General features: G+C 37.4%; 3 protein-coding genes across 8 annotated transcripts; 1 reads left to right on the forward strand and 2 right to left on the reverse strand.

The window, feature by feature from the left end:
* Nucleotides 1-778: 778 nt before the first annotated feature.
* LOC103993089 (serine hydroxymethyltransferase, mitochondrial) lies at nucleotides 779-7028 on the reverse strand. The gene is made up of 16 exons (XM_009413040.3): nucleotides 6870-7028; nucleotides 6722-6769; nucleotides 6513-6599; nucleotides 6285-6406; nucleotides 6058-6134; nucleotides 5274-5398; nucleotides 4335-4427; nucleotides 3910-4002; nucleotides 3602-3799; nucleotides 3379-3483; nucleotides 2386-2451; nucleotides 2083-2160; nucleotides 1659-1770; nucleotides 1465-1575; nucleotides 1156-1334; nucleotides 779-964 (listed from the first exon to the last, which is right to left on the reverse strand). The coding sequence occupies exons 1-15, from the start codon at nucleotides 6951-6953 to the stop codon at nucleotides 1183-1185; spliced, it is 1551 nt and encodes a 516-aa protein (XP_009411315.2). The 5' UTR covers nucleotides 6954-7028; the 3' UTR covers nucleotides 779-964; nucleotides 1156-1182.
* A 1643-nt stretch (nucleotides 7029-8671) lies between these two features.
* On the reverse strand, nucleotides 8672-12542 carry LOC135617994 (lysine histidine transporter-like 8). Its single transcript, XM_065118873.1, has 5 exons — nucleotides 12037-12542; nucleotides 11037-11170; nucleotides 9759-10186; nucleotides 9456-9587; nucleotides 8672-9301 (listed from the first exon to the last, which is right to left on the reverse strand). The coding sequence occupies exons 1-5, from the start codon at nucleotides 12498-12500 to the stop codon at nucleotides 8816-8818; spliced, it is 1644 nt and encodes a 547-aa protein (XP_064974945.1). The 5' UTR covers nucleotides 12501-12542; the 3' UTR covers nucleotides 8672-8815.
* Nucleotides 12543-15058: 2516 nt separating this feature from the next.
* On the forward strand, nucleotides 15059-22753 carry LOC103993087 (uncharacterized). Of its 6 annotated transcripts, XM_065118876.1 has the most exons (12): nucleotides 15124-15196; nucleotides 15340-15375; nucleotides 17726-17967; nucleotides 18553-18680; nucleotides 19298-19406; nucleotides 19497-19536; nucleotides 19893-19982; nucleotides 20085-20184; nucleotides 20530-20660; nucleotides 21060-21162; nucleotides 21507-21973; nucleotides 22186-22753. In XM_065118876.1, exons 3-12 carry the CDS (start codon nucleotides 17829-17831, stop codon nucleotides 22433-22435), a joined length of 1557 nt encoding a protein of 518 aa, XP_064974948.1. In that variant the 5' UTR covers nucleotides 15124-15196; nucleotides 15340-15375; nucleotides 17726-17828; the 3' UTR covers nucleotides 22436-22753. The 6 variants fall into 6 exon arrangements, with proteins under 6 accessions (XP_009411311.2, XP_018684696.2, XP_009411313.2 ...); XM_009413036.3 differs by lacking the exon at nucleotides 15340-15375 and having other exon boundaries at nucleotides 15059-15196; nucleotides 17706-17967; XM_018829151.2 differs by lacking the exon at nucleotides 15340-15375 and having other exon boundaries at nucleotides 15059-15196.
* Nucleotides 22754-23467: the final 714 nt, after the last annotated feature.

Below are 23467 nucleotides of genomic sequence, written 5' to 3' on the forward strand. Positions count from 1 at the left end.
CGGGCTCTGCGTGAGGAAGCGGTGGCGTAAGCCTCGGCAATCCACGGACGGTGTGGAAACCGTGGCAGCAGCGTCTTCGGGTGGCTCTCTCCTGCGCCACAAGAACGTGCATGTGTGCTGGCTCGAGCAGTAAACGCAGGCCGTCGCTGCACATGAAACTTCACTACCTTGTTTGTGTCGTGACTCGGGGGGGTGCGATTCGAGGAGATCGGAGTTGCCGGCCTCGTTCATTGCATCCGGAGAAGAATCAACGCGTGCTTTGAAAAGTGGGTCCGGGAAGGGAAGGCTGCTCCAGAATTGTGTCACTCTTTCGTATGCTATACGTATTTTCACGCGGATGGAAGCCATTCAATTTGACTTCTATGGCGGTAATAAGGAGGTGTCACATTATTGAAAAATCTTGATTATTTATCAAAAATATCTTGAACTTCAATTTTATCTCTGTCACTTTAGCTTTACAAATAATAATAATAATAATAATAATGATAAATCTTTGTTATGAAAACATATGTATATAAATGAGTCCGCGACAGACGACACCAAAACCGTTCTTCGAACGATCAAGCGATCAGCATGATTCTTAAGGCAGGAAGAGCATGCTTTTAGATTCGTGCAACGACAATTAAACAAAAAAGAGTTACCTCACCGGTTCTGCCGGATCCAAACTGGACTCAGGGTTGTCGCAGTTGATCAAACTGGAAATTCTACTGGTATTATACTGCATTAACATGGCAGTAAATACATAACACAGAACTGGGACCTCATGTTACTCATGGGAGGCTGCAATGCACTTGTCCTGATGATTATTGCATGAGTTATATGTACATCTCAAAAGTAATAGACACTGTTTAAGGATTCACCTTCTCATAGGATGTAATTATGCTTTTCTCATAGTTTTGATACAGATTTGACATCATAAATAACCATTTGCTGGGAGGCCCCTATGCAACACAGCTTCTGTTTTCTGCACCAAAACATAATCAGCTTCAATATTAGACTCTTGTTTTCTTCTTATTTCGCATTGTTGAACATGCATTAGGTCTTTGATGAAGCCTTACAATCACAGATATGAGAGAAAATGAAAGGGGCATCACCATCATCAAATATGAGGAATACAGTTGGGCTCCCATTTAACCATCTCTCACACAATCGTACCTTGCTTTTACAGCCACTGGTTCAGCTTCAGTTTTTGTATTTCATCGTTTCCTTCTCAAATCCAATTGTTGGGAACTGCTTTGCATACTCCTCCACCTCATGACGGAGCTTTGCGATCTCAGATTGAATATTAGCATCCGTTTGAATGGTGGCTAGGAAGTCCTTCAGCTTTGATCCACCTAAATTTCATTTTAGAAAAGAAAGGAAAAAAGTAATCAATAGAGAGCTTATTTGATTTGTGGGTATATCAGTTCTGAAATAAAGCATAAACCCGAGATACAGAAGAAAACAAGATGAACATGTACGAACCTTTGGTTTCAGCCTTGGTCTTCAATGCCAATTTAACAGCAGTGTCAAAAAAGTGAGCAACTTTAGCGAAATCTTCTTCAACAAATCCTCTTGATGTAAGGGCTGGGGTTCCTGAATTAGCAGAAAAGGGCATGTAAGGAAAACAATCTACCAAGTGTCACTGTAGTTTAATTGATATCGTAATAAGCAGGTACCCATCCTGATGCCTCCAGGAACCATGGCAGACACATCACCAGGTACAGTATTCTTGTTAGCTGCAATGTGAACTAATTCCAGCACCTTTTCAACTCTAGACCCGTCAATTCCCTGTACATGGATTCAGAAACTTAAGATGACAATCCGTTCATGTAAAATAGTTGGTACTAGCCAACATCTAGGGTGGAAAATTATCTAAAACTGTTGGAAGCTATTATGTCCCTCGTTTTGAACAGAATTAGTGACCAAGCCTGAACAAGACTAAATAAACCATGATTCAAGGATTAGTCCATCTATATTGTTTGCTATTAAAAATTTATACAAAGATATAAAAGTATTCTGGCCCTTGCTAACATACTTGATGGTAATTTCTATAAATGCTGAAAATGTTGCACTAAATAGACATATTCATGTCCATCTTACCTTGTTCTTGAGATTTACCAAGACTAAATGGTTCTCTGTTCCGCCTGAAACAAGCTCATAGCCTTTCTCAATCAAGCACTGCAAAACATGTCACCATTTAGCAGTAGTTGATTTAAACCGACATAGAAGATAAGCTTGACTGGTAGGTAAGGTTAAAGCGAATTAAGTTTAATTGTGAACTGGTAAATGAATCGACAGATTAAGCAACAACAAAAATATTACTAGTCAAGCTCAAAAGAGAAGGTTAATCAGTTGATACAGATGGATCCCCGGGAATGAAATAAAGCATCACGAAAACCATACCTGAGCAAATCTTGCACAATTACTGAGTACTTGCTCTTGATAGGCCTTGTACTCTGGGGTGGTGGCCTGCAGTTGCATGATTGAAATAAGTCTATGACAATGAAATGCCATAATAAATTGTAAAAGGCTGACCAACCAACAACATATAGAACAGCAGAATACAATAACTCATGTTGTTTTAAGTATTCTGTTGTGGAAATCCTGAATGCTTGCTCCCCAATAAAGGAGCTTAATTTGCATAGTTACCAGCTCCCAATTGGTCGTCTATGTATGATAAGAAGCCCAAACTTTTCATAAGTGATCTTGACCAAAATTTGACATATAGACCTAGTGTGACCATGCACATGGATCAACATAACTAGTTGTACATATGACACCTTGTGAAGGGAAAAATGTCAAAACATATCCTTCTTGTAGCAACTAGTTTGCTGATTGCTAAACCTATGAACAGATCACATGATTTTCCTAACTAAATTAATGTTTCTGATTCCACTTTACTCTTTTAGGGCATGTTTTGGGTGAAGAGAAGAAAATTGGAGAGAACCCAACTGAATCCATGTGCCTTTGTCAAAAGAGTCAATCAAATTCACCCCTAAGAGCCTTTTTGTGTGTCTCTGAAATTGGAGAGATTTGGCGAGAGGAAGAAAGCGAGGATTCAAATATGATTTTTCCTTGGTTGCCCTTAATTCAACTGAAAGATTTTGAAAAGATTCTGAAACAAGCATAGACAAAATTACAAGATAATTAGTAAAACATCCCTTCCATTCTCTTGGTTTACCAAACTAAATAAGTACATTTCCTCTCTTTTCTCAACTCTAATTCCAAGCAGAGTAGGAGAAAGTAGGATTCTGTTCTCTTCTCTCCTAAGTCTTCTTTCCTCTTCCCTCCATAAGTTATTATCCGTACAGAGCCTTAAGTCTACAAAATGCTTCCCTGAATTTTCACAAATCAAATTAAAAGAAGGGAGAGAGAATGGTTTTGGAGAATGCATACCTGTTTGAGTGCAACAGCCAAGCCAGCAATGGTATGGTTGTGTGGACCACCTTGAAGTCCAGGGAAGACTGCTGCATTGATTTTCTCTTCAAAGTCATACATAACCTAACAATTTTATAAATACAACACTAGTTATTTTAATCCTATATTAAAAGTAGACCCTTTTTAAATTTGTTACCTATAACAATCAATAGTTGTGAAGGAACAACTTTCCACAACTCACCTCTTTCCCTTGTTTGTTGATCTCCTTCACTCCTTTCCTGAAAAATATCATGGCTCCACGTGGCCCACGGAGTGACTTGTGAGTTGTTGTTGTGACAACATCCGCATAATCAAATGGAGATGGAATAACACCACCGGCGACAAGTCCACTTATGTGTGCCATGTCTGCCAGAAGGATAGCTTTCTGCTTGTCACATACCTGTTAATGCCCAAAAAGTGAGAAACCAAAAGCAATATTCCATACAGAAGCTAAAACTCATGATGAAGATATCAAATTTTGTTGGTTAAATAGACTGGATAAGAGTCTACCTTCCTAATCCGTGCATAGTCATAAAGACGAGCATATGCACTTGCTCCAGCGACTATTAATTTTGGCCTGAATAATGTAGCACTTTTCTCGAGCTGCAGAGAAATATCTGATTAACTCAAGTATGGATGATTTTTTCTTGCAGCATATAACAAAAAAGAAACCAAGACTTAGATTTACATGAACAAGTTAACTTTAGGATCAAAGTCCTTTTCCTAATGTTAATCCAATTCACAAAGTAAAATTTTGGATCTTGGAAATGTCACAATATATCTGCAAATGATGTCGTTTTTTAAGCTCTTGACTTACATAATGTTGTATATCAAATGCACTAAAATCTGATCAATTTGCAGTGACATAAGCATGTTGCAAAGCAAAATGGGAGACCAGAAAGTAGAAAATTCACATAATTAGATATAGTAGCCACCTGGTCGTAATCAATGTATCCAGTACTCTCATTCAACCTATATGGCATTGTCTCAAAGAATATGGATACTGCAGAGATTTTCTTGGTATCAGTCTGCAAAAATCATACAGATAATAGAACCATTAGTTTTGAGTTTAAACAATAACATCATAGTAAATAAAACGCTAGCACACACAACTTCAACGAAAAGAAAAAACATAGTATATAGAGTCAAAAACTTCAATTTTAGAAGCCAACAAGCAGCACTGAACCTATGGTTGAAAAGAAACTAACAAGAAAGACTTTAAACAAAACCCAACAATTAAAAATATTAAACTGATGTAATGGTGCACCTAGATATTGTGTCCAGTTGCATATTAGATCGACCGTAAGCTCTGATCTCTATGCCATCAACTAATAGGTGTCATGGTTATTAAGTACAAAACAAGACTCAGTACATATATCTCATGAAGGTTTAGTGTCTAGGATAATAGGAGAACACAACCTAGGTCCAGGGCCATTCTTCCTTGTTCTTTGGTTAGCTAAGAGTTAACAGGGTGTGTATGTGTTGGATTAGTGTAAGTGATAACATTAAAACTTTTATTATCGGTGACAATATTCTTAGCAATCATATTTATTTTTTGGGATAAATTCAGGTACATACTAGAGACTTGTTCAACTACAACATAAAAAATACAAGACATTGGGAAACAGCTCATAATCATGGTTCAGACACTTCATTTGTGACAGTCTTAAAATCTGGCATTCTTTCCCTTAGCAAGAACGTCACTATGAATTCATTGACATAATAGAAAAGTAAGAATTTATTGAACCTTCATTTTCAATTTAACAAAGTCAAATAAATCCTACAACAACATGAAAATACAAAAAATGAAAGCAAATTCATACAATGCAATACTAGACACTAAAACAACAAGAGAACTTGAATATCCTGCTCACCTGGTAGCCATGAGAAAGATGTCCACCATGAGGCAGATCAAGAGCCATTATCCTCTCATGTGGCTTCAGGAGTGCAGTATATACTTGAAAATTAGCAGGTGATCCAGACAAAGACTGCACATTCACTGTAAGCATTGGCGCAATTTAGATGGACAGAACAAGACAAAGACGGAAGGACCTTACTTAAAACTTTAATACAAGAAGCTCTTGTAAAGGCAATATATACAACCTAATATGCAATTGAGATGTTAGGCATCTTTATATCAGAATCAAGATAAGAAAAGTACGGGCTCTAGACATGGCTGTAAATCCACCGTTCCTCCAAATTATTATTTTTCTTTGGTAAAAAGATTAGCTTTATAAAAGCTGAGTTAGCCTTCAATCATCAAAGAAAAAGAGACAACAAAGCTCATTTCACCATGATGCCCATATTTTATTTTACTATTTTATAATGCTTGATTTACTTCAAAGACAACATAGCCCACACGATTATGAGATATGTGATTTAACCACATGAGAATATAGAACAACATTGAATCATGACTAAATTCAAGCATTCATTACATTGAAACAGCATGTTCATATAAGTACAGCAAAGGCATCGATTTATAATAATTGATGATCATCCCAAAAGCTGTCAAGTTCTGAACACAACACCTGTAGGTGTCGGAGGGAAATAGATTTAAATACCAGTTGCCACCAACCACCCAAGAATGAACAGAAACCAGAGGTTGGTATTCTTTTATTCTTTACCAAAATAGCACAAGAGTGATGTCCATGTTACCTCCCCATTTTGCAGGATCCAAATGAAAAGCTTCAAGCGCACGCTTCTGACACAATGATTCTGCCATGTCGATATATCTGCAGCCAGAAAGGAAGATGAGTCTCGGCCACAAGTGACCACACACTCGAAAGAAAAACAATCACAAAAAATTTGGTATTTTGCTTTAATAGACACATCCATTGATTGCAACAGAACGTTCTTCACAAAGACAAGTGACCTAATCTTACTCGTTTCCACCATAGTATCTTGCACCGGGATACCCCTCACTGTATTTGTTAGTCATGACGGATCCAACCGCTTGCATCACCGACACAGACGTGAAATTCTCCGAAGGTATGAGCTCAAGCCCCTTCCATCACATTCAGAAAATATTTCCCGGTAGGATTCAATTTCATCTCAGATGACTCAGCAAAAGGAGGACGCCCTAGGAGTGAATGAGTGCCGAAAGGTAGTACCTTGCATTGCCTCGCCTTTTCGAGCTCAATGATATCCGCAATTTCCGGGTCGACGACCTCCAACGGGGCGTTCAGCTGCTTTGGCCACTGCGATTCATGAATATGCATCAGATAAGGGCTCAAAAACAGAGTTTTCGATAGCCCATGAGGCTCCGGAATCAAGAAATGATACATGTGGTCTTCACTAAACTACAGCATCAGTTACGCACCGAAACGCGAACCTCCTTCTCGTAGACGGCTTCACTCGGTAAGGAAGACTGAAACCAAAAGAACAAACAATAACGACGAGTCACGATTCAAAACGACTCAAGAATCAGTCCCACTAATTCTTTCGGAAGGATTAGTTGGAGAAAGGACCATATAGCAGAGAGAGGTCCGCAGGAAAGGCTGCGTCTTTGCGGCGGAGGAAGAGAGCCTACGGAGCGCCGACGCCATTGCCATCTCGCTCGCTCGGGAATGGAGGAATTCGCGGGGGAGAAGCGACTGGGTTGGAGGGAGGGGAGGCCGAGGAACCAAAGATATTGTTACCATAGAATACGAATTTTCATATAAACCCAATATATCTTTAAAATTACATAATAAACCCACCGAGGACTTAATTACATGTTTAATCTGATATATATATATATATATATATATATATATATATATATATATATATATATATATATATATATATATATATATAATTAATTAATGGATTTCATATGTGTCTACGGTCAGACCAATGATCGATCGATCAAATGGTCTTTTATTAGATTAACGCTAGAAGGAGGGTTCGAGGCCTGCACCTCGGCTAAGCAAACTCGCTTCTAAGTCAAGCATCTTGGTTATGAGCTCTTGGATCCCCTACGAGAGGGACTCCTGATAAGGTAATTTAGTCTCACATTGGTTGAGTATGGGAACTAAGGACTCATGAGTCTGTCATGTCTCCTTAGGCGTCTTTTGGAGCTCACATGCTCCGAAAGGATAAAACCGTGTGAATACGCTCATCGTCCAAAACAAATAATTTTCTACGAGCCTACGGGTCATACCAATGATTAGTCGATCAAATGGTCCCTTATCACATTAGTACTAGAAGGAGGGCCTGAGGCTTGCATCTCGATCGAACAAACTCACTCTCGAACCGTGTACCTTGATTATGAGCCCTTCACTCCCTGAGAGTACTGAAAAGACCATTTAATCCAACGTTGAGGAGTAGCCGCCCATCATTGTCAAAGTAAGAGCACGCGACACGAATGTTTCACATTAACCATTCATGTTAGAAAAGAAAAAGAACTATAATTGAGGGGATTATTAAGGTGAGGGTTGTGTCTGGATTGGTGACTTGATCCAAACCGGTGCTGCTCCACTCGTGCCCTATCTTGTCCCTGACCACAAACCAGACGAGAAGTGTGCAGTAGCCAATCCTCGGTTTCCATCTTATCTAACTCAGATGCATGGCTAGGAAACCGAATCGAGTGCTTCGTAGTGATATTACTGTTTTATTTTCTTTTTCTTTTTTGAGACTTTTATATATTTAGTTCGAAGTTTGTGCATTTACCCTTATAAATTCTAATATAGCATTTATGTTCCATTAAATATTTCGATGTATCCCTCTTGTTAATCTCCATCTCGATAATTTACATTAATCATTTTTAATTATGAGAAAACGTCAGATTGATATATATTTGTATAACAAAAATAATTTTAATGTTATCAATGTTATAATATTTTTTTCAAGGATAATATTATTTTTTTGTCACTTACCTTTCGGTAAAAAAATAAAACTTAACTAATCGAAAAATAATAATATTTCTGATAGACAAAGTTTTTTCTTTCGAAGTAAATATTTCTTTTTTAACTAAAATCGGATTATCGTAACACAAAAAAAAAAAAAAAAACAGTTCTTGCCATGGCTCCAAGATCTCCTATAAATTTAGATCTAGAGGGATTAATTCACTGATTTGGAGTGATAAAGATAATTTTTTATTATTTCTTTGAAATTAACATATAAAACTGAGAAATAAGCCCAATGATGACTGTCATGCTCAATATGATCCATTTAAAGTTACAGATCTCTAATCTTAAGCTCTTCCTCCTCATTCTGAGAAGTGTCATGTTCTGTGTTTATGCAAAGCAGACACAAGGCAAATGAGATTCATCAAGCAATGGCCTCATAAAGAAATATCCATCACAACTTAGTAATAGATTACAAGATACATGCACAACATTATGTCCTTGAAAACCTTGTGGAGGACAGCAAACTTGAGGTTTCTTGTGATGCTCGTAGAACTGTGTCATATATGGAAATCTTTAGGAGCTTAGTTAGGCTTAAAGAACTTGAGCTTGAGCCCGCTGTTCACCATGCTCCAAACACCTCCCATGGAGAAGGCTAAGCTGAAAGCTATGCCCATGATGCCAAGGCTCCAGTTAAGATACCAGTTGAAGCTAAATCTTTCAGGCTTCTTGATGCGAATCCACATGAAACAAGGGTAAGCAAAGGTGACAGGGAGAGTGAGACCACCCAAGAGGCCTGCAAGGCTGGAGAGGAAAGGAAGTGCTACTCCAATGAAGAATGAGATAAAGCCATAGAAGACTCGGAAGCCGGATCGGACCCAAACCGAGCAGGGTCGATTTGTTCTGCTGGTATAACCTGCTTCGAAGCTGTCAAACACAGGCATGGAGTATATCTGGAAGCTACTGAGGCAATTGAACACAACCAGGAGAAAAGTTGTTGCCAGAAGCCCCCTGGGGATGTCATGGCTGTGAAATGCGTAAAGAGCATTCAGCATTCCTCCTGCTGGCATCTGCAAAGATATAATCAACATGTGAGATGCATACACATGGATGAGTCCGCGAGAGAGCTAACTATAAGCATAATCCATAAGATCCTTCGAGGAACAGGTGGTGATAGGCATCACATATACTTGTCAAGGTATCATGGACTGCTGCTATACTTACAAGGTCACCATACGCCCAGAAGCCTCCAATGGCAATAGGAAATAAGCACATGGCTATCAGAAGATAAGCAACCTTAGCTCCCCTCCACATTGGAACATGTGCTGGATGTTTAAAGGTCGATGGCATCGTTGCCTGGAGATCAAAAAGCAGCAACAGTTCATTATCAAATCAAAAGAGGTGAACATAAACAATCTGAACCTTTTTCGGTCTCATACTGTTATCATGAAAATGCCTGTAGCTATCTCATTCAGCAGTTGAAGCTGAGTTCAGGAAGATAACTATTTGAGATCAGGAAATGAATACCTGAATTTCTAATGCGAGATTGTGTCCTCTGAACGCAAATGCTATAATGCCAAGGGCATTTAAGATTGAAAAAGCTGCTGCACCGAAAGAAGGTGATGCCATTGGCTGATAAGAGATGGAAGATGGTCTTTCTTGGCTGACAGAGAGAAGCCAAGCCATAGTAGCATAAGTGATTGCTGTTACTGCTCCAATAAGTGAGAGCCCAGCAATGGAATTGAGGTTTGGGAGCTGAGACAGGACAATGCACAAGATTGTAAACACGAGATACCACTCGACAGTTGAAAGTGGGTTTGATGAACAAAGGGGTCCGCAGACTATCTGGAAAAACATCTTCATGGTTTCCCCTCCGATCAGAATCAATGCCGTTGCAGTCCCTGCCGATAAGTAAACTGTTGGGAATAAAGCGAGCCAGACACCTAACCTTTCTCCTGGAAGAAGACAAAGATAATGCGCTCATTACAAGTGGAAAAACCAGGTTCTCTAGGAAGTTCTGGTATATACATGCTCAATTTTTCATGGATTCTATTTGTGGCTTGCGATATCGATATTGATAAACATCTCCATCCTTAGTTGGATTTCAAAAATTTACATTTTTGCAGGACACACTGCCATCTCTTCCTCAATGTGGTTTAGGTACTTTTCGACAAGGCACAATGTGATAGCAATGGAAGAGAAAGTTCATTGCTTGGCAAAAAGAGCTCCAAGAGACAGAAAGGAATGTGCTGCTTATAACAGCATAATTCGTAATTCCAAACATCATTGCTACCACACAATGAAAAAGATATTAATATTATTAACCACTCTTCATCATATTAACTCAATGCTTGAAATATATACAAAAGAATTGCATCATCACAAAATTACTTTTTCAAAGGTGGCTCTTAAATGAGTAGCTAAGCAAAGTTACATTATTTTGATCATTGATAAAATGCAGTTTGAGAACTGCACAAATATTTATTATTAGATCAATACAAAAGTATTTCCTCCACTTTGATGAATGAAATACTTCAAGACAATTATTTTATCCAATTTAGGATATCTAAAAGTACAATTCTCGATAAGAAAAGAACAAGTTTTATTTTCAGTTTTATAGAGAAATGAACAGAAATTTGGGTGTAGCAAGAAATCGGCATGCTAAAAGGACAGCCAGAAATTTCCTACACTAGTGTGCAATCTTAGCTGATCACAATCATGGAGGCAAATGGTAACCTAATAACAAGGTTGGCATGTCTAAGAATCACAGACTGAACCAAGAATGAAGGAGAAGAGCAATCTTACCAAATGCAGCCTGCGCAAGCTCCACATATCTGTTGTATCTTCTTCCGGGCATGGCTTCATGTAGCTTGACGAGAATCCAGAGTGTGTAAAGTTGCCAGATGTAAGCAATGGTCAGAGCTACAATGCCCCAGCTCCTGAAGTCCAAGAAATGAAGCTTTACAATAGCATACAAAGAAAAATGTGACAACCAAGTTTATTCTTTTCATCATAACCTCTTCTGGTGAATAGCAGGTGTAAGGCTGCAAGCTTACCAGAAAATGGATTGCTAACTCTGCAATTATTTTAGTAATGTAATTCATGGTGTTATGAATTGCTGTACAACTAAGTTACTACCAACTTTAAGAAGGTCATTCTTCTCAACCAAAATCTATCAGGAGTTGCAGAAAGACACAAACAGAGGATCTGTAAACTTGAAACATCTGCAGACATTCACATTTCTCATTCCTCTGATAAGGCAAAGCTATTTAGACAACCTTGTGTCTCCATTTGCCAAGGAAATTACTTAGCAGCATAATAACTCTGCTCTATAGAACTCCTTGCTAAAGCTCTAGACTGATGATAAATCAGATAACTTCAGTTAAAAGCTTGGGCTGTGTAAGCAACTGCACAAGGTGATTTGAGGGTGACATAAAGCTAACTCAAAGGAATGTGACATCAAAACAACCAAAACATCATGATATCCGATTCTGGTGCATTCCATCGATCCATCGATCTCATTCGACTCGTGACAAATCTAAGCTGGTGACAAAGCGCAATCAGATTCAGAACCATCACATCCATCCCACAGTATATGTAGTAACTTTTTGCCGTTTACCAATTGCCATGTACATGAGCATGATGCTGAAGAGTATTATCACCGTGGGTTTTCGAAGCAGGCTTCGACCATTGTGGCCGATAATATGCTATGATGTTGTACTCTAAGCAACCAGTAAAGGAGAACCAAAAGAGATAATACAGTATTAAGCAGGTAGAGAGAAGGAAAGAGGAGGAAGAAGGTGACCATCCGAGGAAGGCGAAGGCGACGGGAAGGAGGAGGGCCTGGAAACCGATGCCGGCGTTGAGATTGTGGAAGGCAGCGTAGTGGGCGTTGCCGTTGCGGGACTCGGTGATGGGGAGCCAGGCATCCTGGGGGTTAAGCTTCGTCAGGTGGCCTACCTCCTCCAGGTATCCCCTCAGGTTCACCAGCACGCGCTTCATGGGCGTCCCCACCGCCGACGAGATGGACGGGCTCAGAAACCGCGGCGATATCATCGCCGGCGTCGGCGTCCACGACTTGGCCGAGTTGGAGCCGGCGGCCCCGGCCCCGGCTACTGACGCGCCACCCGGCGGTCGCGGCGACCGCAGGCCCGTCGGTGTCACAGTCTCCGGCGTCGAGACTCCCCGCGGGGTCGCCGGGATCGAGACCAGCTCCGACTCCAGCCCTGGCGCCACCCCCATTCCCCTTTCCTCCATCTGCTCTCTCATGCTCGCTCCCCCTGTGTGAGCTGTGAGAAGTGAGCCGAGGAGTGCGTCGAGTAACGAAGAAATGAACGAGGAAGCAGTCCATATTTATTGGTGTTTTCACCGTACTATAAAATGACTAAATTGTCCCTCCGATGTCCATATGGGTTTATCTAATCTCCCCAGGACCGCTTTGGATTCGTTTTCCTCGTTACTTTACGTGACATCATCGAAAAGAAATGGATAGTAGCGGGTCGGATCGAATTCACATCAGGGCAACCATTAGAATCAACGTGACATGTTGGACATCGGCCGAATACATTATACATCCGTTCACCTGCAAATGGCCAATTTCAACGACGACCTCAATTTGGCACGTTAAACCTCGACGTGCGGAGTTCGACCGGGTTCGGGTGAACCCAAAATCGGGTGTTAGGGCCGAGGGGTAAGACGTAATTTCAAGTGACAATTATTTGATGTTACAACGAAAGTAGCAGGGCAAGACGGCGGGGCCCAGTGGCTTCGCTACCACTTGAAGGGGGTTGTGTCGTTAATGACCAAAACACCCTCAATAAAGTTGCAGAAAGTCTCAAAGGCGAAGGATGTCTCGGTCATTTTGGTCGCGTTGAATAGCTCGCTTTTGCAAAAGCGTGTTGAAGCGTGGAGGGGACAGCCGAGAAAAAGGAGAAGATATCCAAAGCCTCGTCGAAAGCAGCACCTGGCCGTCTTCTTCCTTTTCCCCTTATTCCCCCTTCTCTCTTCTTTTCCTGCACTATGGTTGTCTATTGCTGAAACCCTTCCTTCCTCTCTCCTCCTCTTCTTTCGGTGCATGTAGTCTGATCAATCATCACCTCAGTTTTGTTGAGTTCACGACCAATGCTGTGGGATGCATGGAACTGTAATTAAATGGATAAAGCTGTTTTTGATCATGACAGGTTTTATTATTCTTCAGAAGCAAAGGTGGAGACCCATAAATCAAAAGCCTGGAACAGTGAATGAAACCACAGTATGCATGAGAGTACGTAGCAAGAAACACACAAAATATGTTCTCTCACCAAAGAAAAGAGCATTAGACAAAGAGGTCTTTAGCAAATTGCTACCTTTTGCATCAACAAAACCCATGATCTTTCATCTCCCACCTCCAGCTTTAAACTTGGTGTTCAAGAGTTCCAGTACAACTTTTGTTGGTTCTGATATCTGCTCGGTATACTTCTTGTGATAGAGTGTCTTTTCCATGGCAAGTATTATACACAAGTTTCTATCAATAAATGACTAACTTGAGAAATAGAAAATGACTTGAATAAACTTACAAGGATATGTCCAAACTCAATAGGTTACTGAATCACTTTATTTTATCGGATCGAATCATGATGATATCATACATATCCTCGCAAAAAACTAAGAAAGTATCATAGTGTTAGGATCAACAATTTGGTTCTATTTTCCATTTAACAAGACATAGCAATTGCTTTATCCTAAATATGTAAGCGTACTTTATCTGCCACAGGTTTTGAGTCGACCGATGATGTTTTGTTCATTCAAATTTCCAATTTACTGCATCATTTAGATCCTAAAATGACATCCACAGGTGTCTTTAAAGAAGCCATGTCCACGAACGTAGGAAGGACGTTTAATGAATAATGAGTATTATTATGATGGTTGTTGAACGCCCAACTACATTGAAACTAATGGCACCGATCTTTCGATGTGAAATCTATTATGATAGTTGTCGAACAACCAAACCAATAAAAATTGATTATTCGTCATATCAAAATCAATTGATAATTATTCGTAGGACATCCATTCCTAACAAAAGAAAAGAAAAAAAAAAGGATTATGAGAAAAATAAAACAACACATCCATCCATCTTAGAATGGGGATAATATTAAATGATCATAAAAAAAGAGCATTCAACAAAAATATTAATCAATAATTAATGTCTTATGCAAATCTATCGTGTGATTGTGATTCATCCACCACACCTATCAACTATATCATTGCATATAATGTCATTTTTATGCTATTCCAATCAGGTCGAATCCAGCCAAGATTTAAAAAAAAAAAAATCTAAACTTGATAATTATTTGGAAATCAAATGGAATTTCGAATTTGTACACTATATCTTATTTTATACACTTTATTGATATTCAAATTTGAGGTAAACTACCCTTTCAAAGTTTAAAAATAGCATATTTATTTATCCATCCAAATTATTGATATCTTCGGTCAATTATGCTTAGCTGGGGCTGCTAATATTTAATTTGAGTTGAAAAAAAAAAAATAATATAAAAGTAACTGAAATATATTTACTATTCTCATAATCATATAAGAAATTATTGTTTATAATTAAAAATAACCATAGATCAAATGATAATTGGTTACTGGAGATTAATTGCAATGATATATTTCTAATTTTTAGATTTATTTTAGAAGTATATATTTACATAAAATTTAGACTTTAATTAAAATGAATAAATAGGATGATATATATATATATGTATATATATATATGTTTGTATATATATACGTGTGTATATATATATATAGTTTTAGAAAGGCCATTGTGTAGAATACCCCTTGACGAGTGCGTTATTACCTCCCAACCACCGAACAGCTCGATGCAGCCGTGCCTCAACTGTATGCGATTCGGCATTCTTCCCACCCTCTCTTTTTCCAATCCACGTCTTGAATCCAATTACCAAGATCGCAAGCAGTAATCGGTGAGATGATCTAGTTCGCCCTTCCTTTCGTGTTCTGTGATCATGGTCATCATCGTAATTTAATCACCGACTCTTCTTTGTGTGCTCCCCCCCCCCCTTTCCGATTTCTTGTTCGATTCTGCACCGCGTTTTGTTGGATGTAGTCGTCGAAATCCGCAACTATTGCCCGAGATCCCTTGGTATGTGTAATTCCGTCGATTCGGTGTTTCTTTGGACTGTTTTAACTCATCACGGAGAGTCAGTTCCAGCTTTAAGATTAGTTCTCGTCGCTGGATTTGAGTTCAAGCTTGAAGCTTTGGATCTAGGTCCTTAGTTTAGTTTTTGTCGGCAGTTCTTGTTATATATAGTCAACGGAAAAGGTTATGCGGTGGCGTTTGGATTCGATTGTATGGGGCATTTGTGACAGATACTGAATTATCTGGGGAGTTCTTCCACCTGTATGTTCCTTTTTCGAGTCAGAAAGGAACAAATCTGGGCTAAAATTTTCTTCTTCTCTTCTTTTATTAGAACTTCTGTTTTCCGTTGACTTATGAAGTATTTAGCTGAAAACTTCACATCTTTTTTCAAGAAAAAAGTTGTAAATTTCTTTGAAATTGATTTTTGTCGTTGATCCATGAAGTCTGTGCGTTAATTCGATTGACATGGTGAGAGTCGTCAGAGGGTTTGCATGTTTATGTGATGGGAACGGTTGACTGTTCACTAGTTGCTAGATATTTATATTTTGACACCACGAAAGGTTTTTGTTAGTTTTCGGTGTAACAAGGGGGATTGATGATCTAAAAGAGTCTTTGTGGGTAATTTTTTTTGTTGAGATGTCAAGATCTTGGGTCAAGCTTAGTGAAGGTATTCAGGAAAAGCGTGGTTGTATTTGGAATGCCTTCTAGGATTAGAGTTTATAGTTTTCTATGTTCATGGTGAGGTTTGAGTCGATTAATCCTTGTTTTTAGATACAATCAGGTGTGAAATTGTAAATATAGCTTCTCTTGGAAGAAGTAACATTGCTCATGTATTTGTATTGGCAACTTTTCTGAAATCTACTGTGTCATGTCTTTGAGTTTCTATAGGCTTGGGGGAGGCAATTCCACTATAGAGAACCTTTTTTTTGTAGGTCTTTTCTTAGTGTTTGTAGAATTATCTTAAAGGGTTTACAATTCTTATCTTAATTGATGAAATTGGACAAAAACCCTCTGCTTTGCCTGGTGAAAATAATTTGTAGAAACTAAAGATCTAGAATAGTTACTTTGACTTTTTTCCTGCATTTGTTGCTTGAAGGGGGAAGCATAAAGTCAATAATATATTCTTTTTTCTAGTTCAAATGGATGAAAAATAAAAGATGACATCAAAGTTTTTTCCCCTTGGAAAAGGAGGAAACAAAAATTTTTTTTAGCCACCATGGACTTGTTTATTCACAGATGGTGTTGATGCTGCTTCCTAATTTGGCATCACCTGAACTAAAACTTCTGCTCCGCTTAGTCATAATGCATGAGAAAGGAGCCAGTACTATCTAGATGTAGTTGTTGTTCTAACTTCCATTAGATTCCAGCTTTAAGCAGCTGGCAGGTCTCGATGCTCCTACATTATTCCTTCAACAGGACAAGGTCATTCAATAGAGCATTTTGCTAACAAGAATTAGATTCTATTTGGACAAACAATTGCATTTACTTGTTGTTTCCATGTATTTTCTACTCATGAGAATTCTAGCTTGCTTTAACAGATACTATATTTGTAATGTTATTTCATGGATTTCTTTTGTCTCTGATTAGTATTTTTGATCAGTAAACAAAGTAGTTGATTGTAAATTACCTCAGGACAACCATAAAAACATATCAAGTGGTTTCAAAGAATTCCAAGAATGATATAAACTTGTCATTCTATTAACTAATACAAGCTCCAGTTTGCTAGTATATTTGTGTAGAATCTACTTCGTTGATATTTGTTTTTTATGGTTGCCTTTTCCTGGAGGTGCATACACATATAGAAAATGTTCTCAGGAGGAACAATAAGAATATTGTTCTCATTTGACTCTGACATGTCCAGGCAGGTACTTTTGTTGGTTCATTTTGGCAGCTGTCTTTTCTATACCACTTATGTCTATTACCACCTTCCATCAGCCAATTTTGGAACATATGCATTTGAGATAAACTATATTGCTTTTCCTTTTCAAGTGAGAAAGTTAAGGTGTACTCTTCTTGGGAAAGATAAGCTATTAGGGACAACATCAATTAGCTTGTGATCTTGAGCAAATCAGGGCACAGACAGTGCAAGCTTTAAGTTTACAAACTTGTTGTTTCTAGTAAGCAAAACAACGACCTAGAGCTATATACCATCCTGATAGATGACTTTTCTTATCAAGGCTCACCTTATTATTTGTGGAAGCATAAATTACAAGAATTTACTGTGGTTTTGCAATTTTTATATTTAGTCATATTATAATGACACAGTTTTTGTTCCTATTATCATGGTTGCTGCTTTACTTTTATTTTAATGATCTATTATATGTATTTGACAGACCAAGTTTTCCATTGCAAGGTTTTGTATACACTGAAATACAATTCATTGAAGATAAAAGTTATATGGTACCCACGTTAAAGGAGAAATAAAAAGACTTATTTAATAACTCTTCAAGTGCAAAATGGAGAAGAAAAGGAAGATTTTGGAGCAGAGAGAGAGGCTGGACGAAACTCTAGCTTTGCCTGACCTTGCAAATGAAGAGTATATCAAGTCGCTCGTCAAGAATCAACTTCTGCAGTCATCCTCATCCCACTTTGAAGGTTGATTAATTATTTGACGCAACAATAGATGCTGACTATTCTTATTGCTAAAATTGTAGCATGAGTATGTCATTTATCTCCTTGTAGAATGATCATATGTTGGTTTGGGTTGCTCATGCATAGTTCCTTAGTTTACAGTCCCTTCCATTTGCAAATTTAAAGGAAACTATCGTGGTTGTACTGCTGGTTTATAGATAATCCTTTGTCAATATGTATGTTGCTTAATATTTGTAGATCTAAATGCAGAACTCATAATTTGCTTTTATCTTTTCTACCTGGAGTTTGCAGATGTCATCTAAGAGTGCATATTATGCATATTTTATTCCAGACTTTGTCCAGATTAAAGTCACTCTCGCTGGCTTATAACTTTTTAACTGGAAGCCTCAACAGATATCATTTAGAGTTAGATTCAAGTCTTTGTAAATACATTTCGATTATATGCTTTCAGATTTTATTGTTTTTCGCCAAGTTGATGTATCTTTAAATGGGCTACTACTTCATGATATTAGCTGATGTGTTAGCTTTCCTCTGTGCATGTAAAGCTGCAAGATTGTTTGTTACAAATATGTGTTTTTTTTTCATTAGCAGGAAACATCGAACAAATTATAGAAAAGCGTACAATGGAAGTTTCTAATTTTGTTGAGATGCTACGGAGTGCCTCTGAAGATGAAAGGAAGGCTAAAGCACATGGGACATCACATAATGATTGGAAGGTATCTAATCTTTCTTTAGTTTCTTTTTTTGGATGTGCTTGTACTGAATTTCTGTATGTCATTAGATATTCAAATTTCACTTTCAAGGTTCAAAATCCTTCTTGTATGCCAGATCTCTTCCTGTTTATTCATCTTGATGTTGTCCGAGAATTCTGAAATATTCTACAATTATTCTTTTTTAACTATTATATAATCCTATTGGCTTGGATGTGGCATGGACGTGACTCGTGTTATCAATATTGGATGTTGAATGTGTTGTTTGGTACTATTTTGTGGAGTAACAGTTATTAAGTTCTTATTGTTTGACTAGAAACATGTTTGTGGACTTGGGTTCCTAGACCTTAATTCTACTCAAATGTTAATGATAAAAAACCAATGTCGTTTTTCATTTGGATAGAAACAAAATATGCTATGAATCTGTTGCAAAATCTATGATTGAATCATTATATGAATTTTAAGGAATTTTGAGGATGAGCTTTCATGTTTTCAAGTCACTGCTTTATCCTATCTCCTTAGCTGTTGTACACTAGTTTTAGCATGAATTTTAAGTTATTGTGGTGTTTTCATGCTTTTGACAAATGCTTTTGACAATAAGTATCATTATTGTTGCTTTCCAGGTAAAACAAGACACAGACCAGCTCCGGGTCATGTATCGGGAAGGCCCCCATGGAACTCCATTTCATACTCTACTTGCCGAGGGATATGCTGATGGACCTATTGATGTCTGTAAGTTTAATATTTGTTAATATTTGGGACACTTCTGCTCCAGCATGTTGATAGTGCAATAATTTCTTACCAAAAATTTGTTTCTTTCAGGTTTATGTGTTTCATGGGAGACAACCCTCTATAGTAAATGGTGAGTGCATGGGCTAGATGTTATAGTAAGCAAATATGTGTTCTGCATTATGTAGGATGTTTTATGCTTCTTCTATTCACTTGTGATGACTTTAGCTTCAGGAGTGAGTTCCTTTTATTCTTAGTATGTGCAAGATCATAGTTCTGAATGTCAATTCCTGGCTTGTGCTGGGAGACCACCATAATAATACATTCTTGCATTCTGCACACACTGGGATGCTGACACTCAGCATGGCTTTGGTTATTGTACGTTTCTGTGATGAAAGTGGTGCTATGGAAGGACATGTCCATGTCACTTCAATTTGCATGGTTTGCTGGACTTGATGCCATTTCTCCTATTTTGTGCTCTCGTCCCAGGTGGCCTCAATACAACCTGCCAACTTTTAAGATTATTATGTCCACCTGCTTGCAGAAAGTTCAAACAGGTGAAGAGATCTCTTTAGTAAGGTTAGTTGTTATTCTATAACAAATGATTTTGGATATCTACCTTATTTTTCCTTTCTGTATCTTCTTGTACTTATCTTTATTCTTTCACTGTTTGGAAGAAAGGGTGAAAGTTCCTTGGCCAGTTTCAGATAGGGAGGCACTTCTACATTACTTTGAGATCGAATATCTAAACGAGGATCTCATCCTTGTACTTATTAACACGGTAAAGACAGACCTTTGTCCCTTATGAAATTGATCGATCATATAATTCATGCAAAACCATAGAACTGTTGTTTGTACCTTTTTCAACAATATGTCTACATATTATATCAAGGTTCTCTTATATGGACTTTAGGGGATCACCTACATTTGATGCAGCAAATACATAAACATGGAGATTTATAAGAGTACATATTTCCTGAATTTGTTACTGAATAAACCAATTAGTAATCATTTGAAAACAAGCTGGAACTAGGAAATAACATACTTTGTCTGAACATTTTCTCATGGGTGTTGGACAGAGATTGTAAAAAACAAAAATTGATGGGTATGTTGCATTTTCCTGTAGATTTCAGACTCAGAGAAGATAGAGGTTAGCACTGACGACTTCAACAGGAATGAAGTTCCCAAAGCTATCCGTATAGATTTGGTCGGTGGTTTTGTCTTGCAAAAAGTTGATCATAGCAGATGTTATTTCAGGTACTTCTAACAGGATCAGACATCTTATTATTCTTAGAATTATCAGAGAACCATTTGATGAATAGGAAATGCTAAAATAAATTCTGTGTATAATGAGAATTTTTCTTTACATATCTTTTTGTCTCACTTATTGGACAATTACAACTGCATTGTGTAGTATTAAACTATTAATGACTATTTACTTTGTGTGCAAACTGTAAGTAATAAAGATAATATTCGATCCCAGGACCTTCGCCATCAAGAGTCAATATCTTTACCAATTAAATTAGCTGACACATATAATTTTTTAATTTTAATGCTAATATATACATTATACAATGTTTACACTGTGTACTCGTTAAACTTTGTGAACTCTTCATCAGTATTCATTTCTTGTCTGATGGATCTTGTAATCTTCAGGGCAATAACAAATATGGATATCAAGCTGGATTTCGTGCCTCCATCCCTTATCAATTTCATTTCAAGGCAGCTAATCGGCAATGGGCATAAGCTATATCAAAAAGTAATACCTTCTTTTTACTATGCACTGCACATATGGGTTTCCATGTGTAATTGAATGCATCATGGTTTAGTGGTTATATATCTTATCAGTCAAACATGGAAGGTAGGATTACTTTTAGCTTAACATAATCAAAGAATAGATTGTTGTGGCCCACCAAAAAAAGATTGGCACACCTTAATAATTTGTGTACAATCTTTGGAATTTTATCTGTGTTCAAATTTCCAGTTCTTGCCTTTTAGCCAAGATAAGGTGTAATTAACACTTTGATCTTGTAGTCATACTTCGCTACTCATTCTTTGTATAAGGTCCTTGCTTCAACTAATACAAGCATTGGTGCCTTGCAGGCAGTTGGTACAGTGGCAACCACTGACCAGGATTACCGACAAGCTTTAGAAGGGCCTATGTATGCTAGAATTCGTGAAGGAATGAATACCAAACACAAGACCAAAACTGATGTAGTTGGCTTGGATGAGGAAAAATATGAAGGTACTCTCCCCAAGGAACACATCGGTGAAACTGCAACTGAAGTTCAATCAATTATAGACAGCAGATATGTCAGTGAAATTGTGGAAGAGGAGACAGAACACAGCACACTCTCAAGTACTAAACAGCAAGATCTCATCACAAAAAGAGTTTATATCAGCCCAGAGGTGGAAGTTGCTCTGGGCATCTTGGACAATGCCATTTCTATACTTCGTAAGAAAGGTTCACCGAACAACCAATTGGACTGCTTGTCAGTTGATGAAGGGTTGCCCACTTATGAAGCAGCTCTAGAGGCTTCTGAGACCAAATCATCCACTAGAAATTCCAGGTATTTCTGTTTGAAACAATTTTTGCTTTGTGTAATTTATGGGCTTTCAATTAGAGGGCCTTACAACGATAAGAAGGCATAATATTCCAACTATTTGGGGTTGGTAGAGCTCTGTATTAGAGGGGCCTCCAAGTTTCAAATTTTAATCTAAATCTGCTATATTAGTCAGACAAAACATAAGATCATATTTACCTGTGGTGTACTCCTTGCAGTGATAACACAAAGACATCTGCATTCGGAAATAAGCTCACAGTTTTGGGCCCAGAGACAGCTGATTCAAGTTCTTCCCATATTAAGCCGACACAAAGTGCTATTAGTATGACAAAGCCTCCATTGTTAGAGAGCATGAACAAGGTCTGCGATGAAGAGACCCTCAAAGCCAATGGTTTTCATGACAAAAGCCTTAAAAGTGGCAAGTCAAAGCACTCTAGGAATAAGTGGTTTTGTTGCTCGATTCGCTAATGAATACTTCAACAATATAATTTTAGTGGAGTTGCTCTTGCTCTTTGATACACGTGACACATTTGGGGTAAAGAGAACACAATGAATGTTAAGAAAAATTCCAGAGAATAACTTCAGATCCATTTTGCACATGAAAGAAGATACTGTGCTCTGTTGTTACATGGCTCACCGAGAGCCCCGAAGATGGTAATGTCTATTTTCACAAATGCGAATGTATCAGTAGTAGATATATGATGCTAATGAAAGCTGCAAACTTATTTATAATGCTTCAAAATTGCTTATTCTGTGTTTCTAAGAATGAAATGAGAGTTTATGATAGCATCCCTATGTCATGGAGTTTTAGTTGTTCACTGGTTAAACATAATATTTGGTTTGATCATTGCTGATATTTCTTTTAAAAGGTTTGAAGTCTTATCTAATTTTTCTTTTTTTTATCTTAAAATTCTTTTGTTAATATTAAGGATTTTTTTTTTTGCCTCAAGAGGGTTCCTGCATATTCAATATACAGAATATATATATATATATATATATATATATATATATATATATATATATATATATATGGATGATATTCTCATTTTTAGTTTTCCCATTAGGTGCCCTCATTTCCTCTAATATGCTACATGTCCTTTGGTGTCCTCTAATATATAGTATTAAAGATATATAATTGACAAAAGATATATAAAGTATTAAAGAAAAATTGAGACATAAAAACTAAAAATGGGGCATCTGAAAAAAAATTCCAAAAAAAATATTATATGTATTCTAGCAAAGTTTGAAAATAATATATTTACAAATGCACAACGACAATATATAGATATATATATATGTTTTATTGTTTGTGATTTTTATTATTTATTTATCTACAAGTAAGTTTAAAATTATAGATTTGTAGCTAATCTTGTAAAATTAAATATTAATCGTAATTTTAACTAATGTTATAAACAAAAAATATTAATCGTAATTTTAACTAATGTTATAAACAAAAAATATTAATCATAGTTATAAGTGATTAATTTGGATATTTGAATG

The sequence above is a fragment of the Musa acuminata genome, chromosome BXJ2-7 (assembly GCF_036884655.1).
Source record: "Musa acuminata AAA Group cultivar baxijiao chromosome BXJ2-7, Cavendish_Baxijiao_AAA, whole genome shotgun sequence".
In the NCBI taxonomy this organism is placed as follows: Eukaryota; Viridiplantae; Streptophyta; class Magnoliopsida; order Zingiberales; family Musaceae; genus Musa; species Musa acuminata.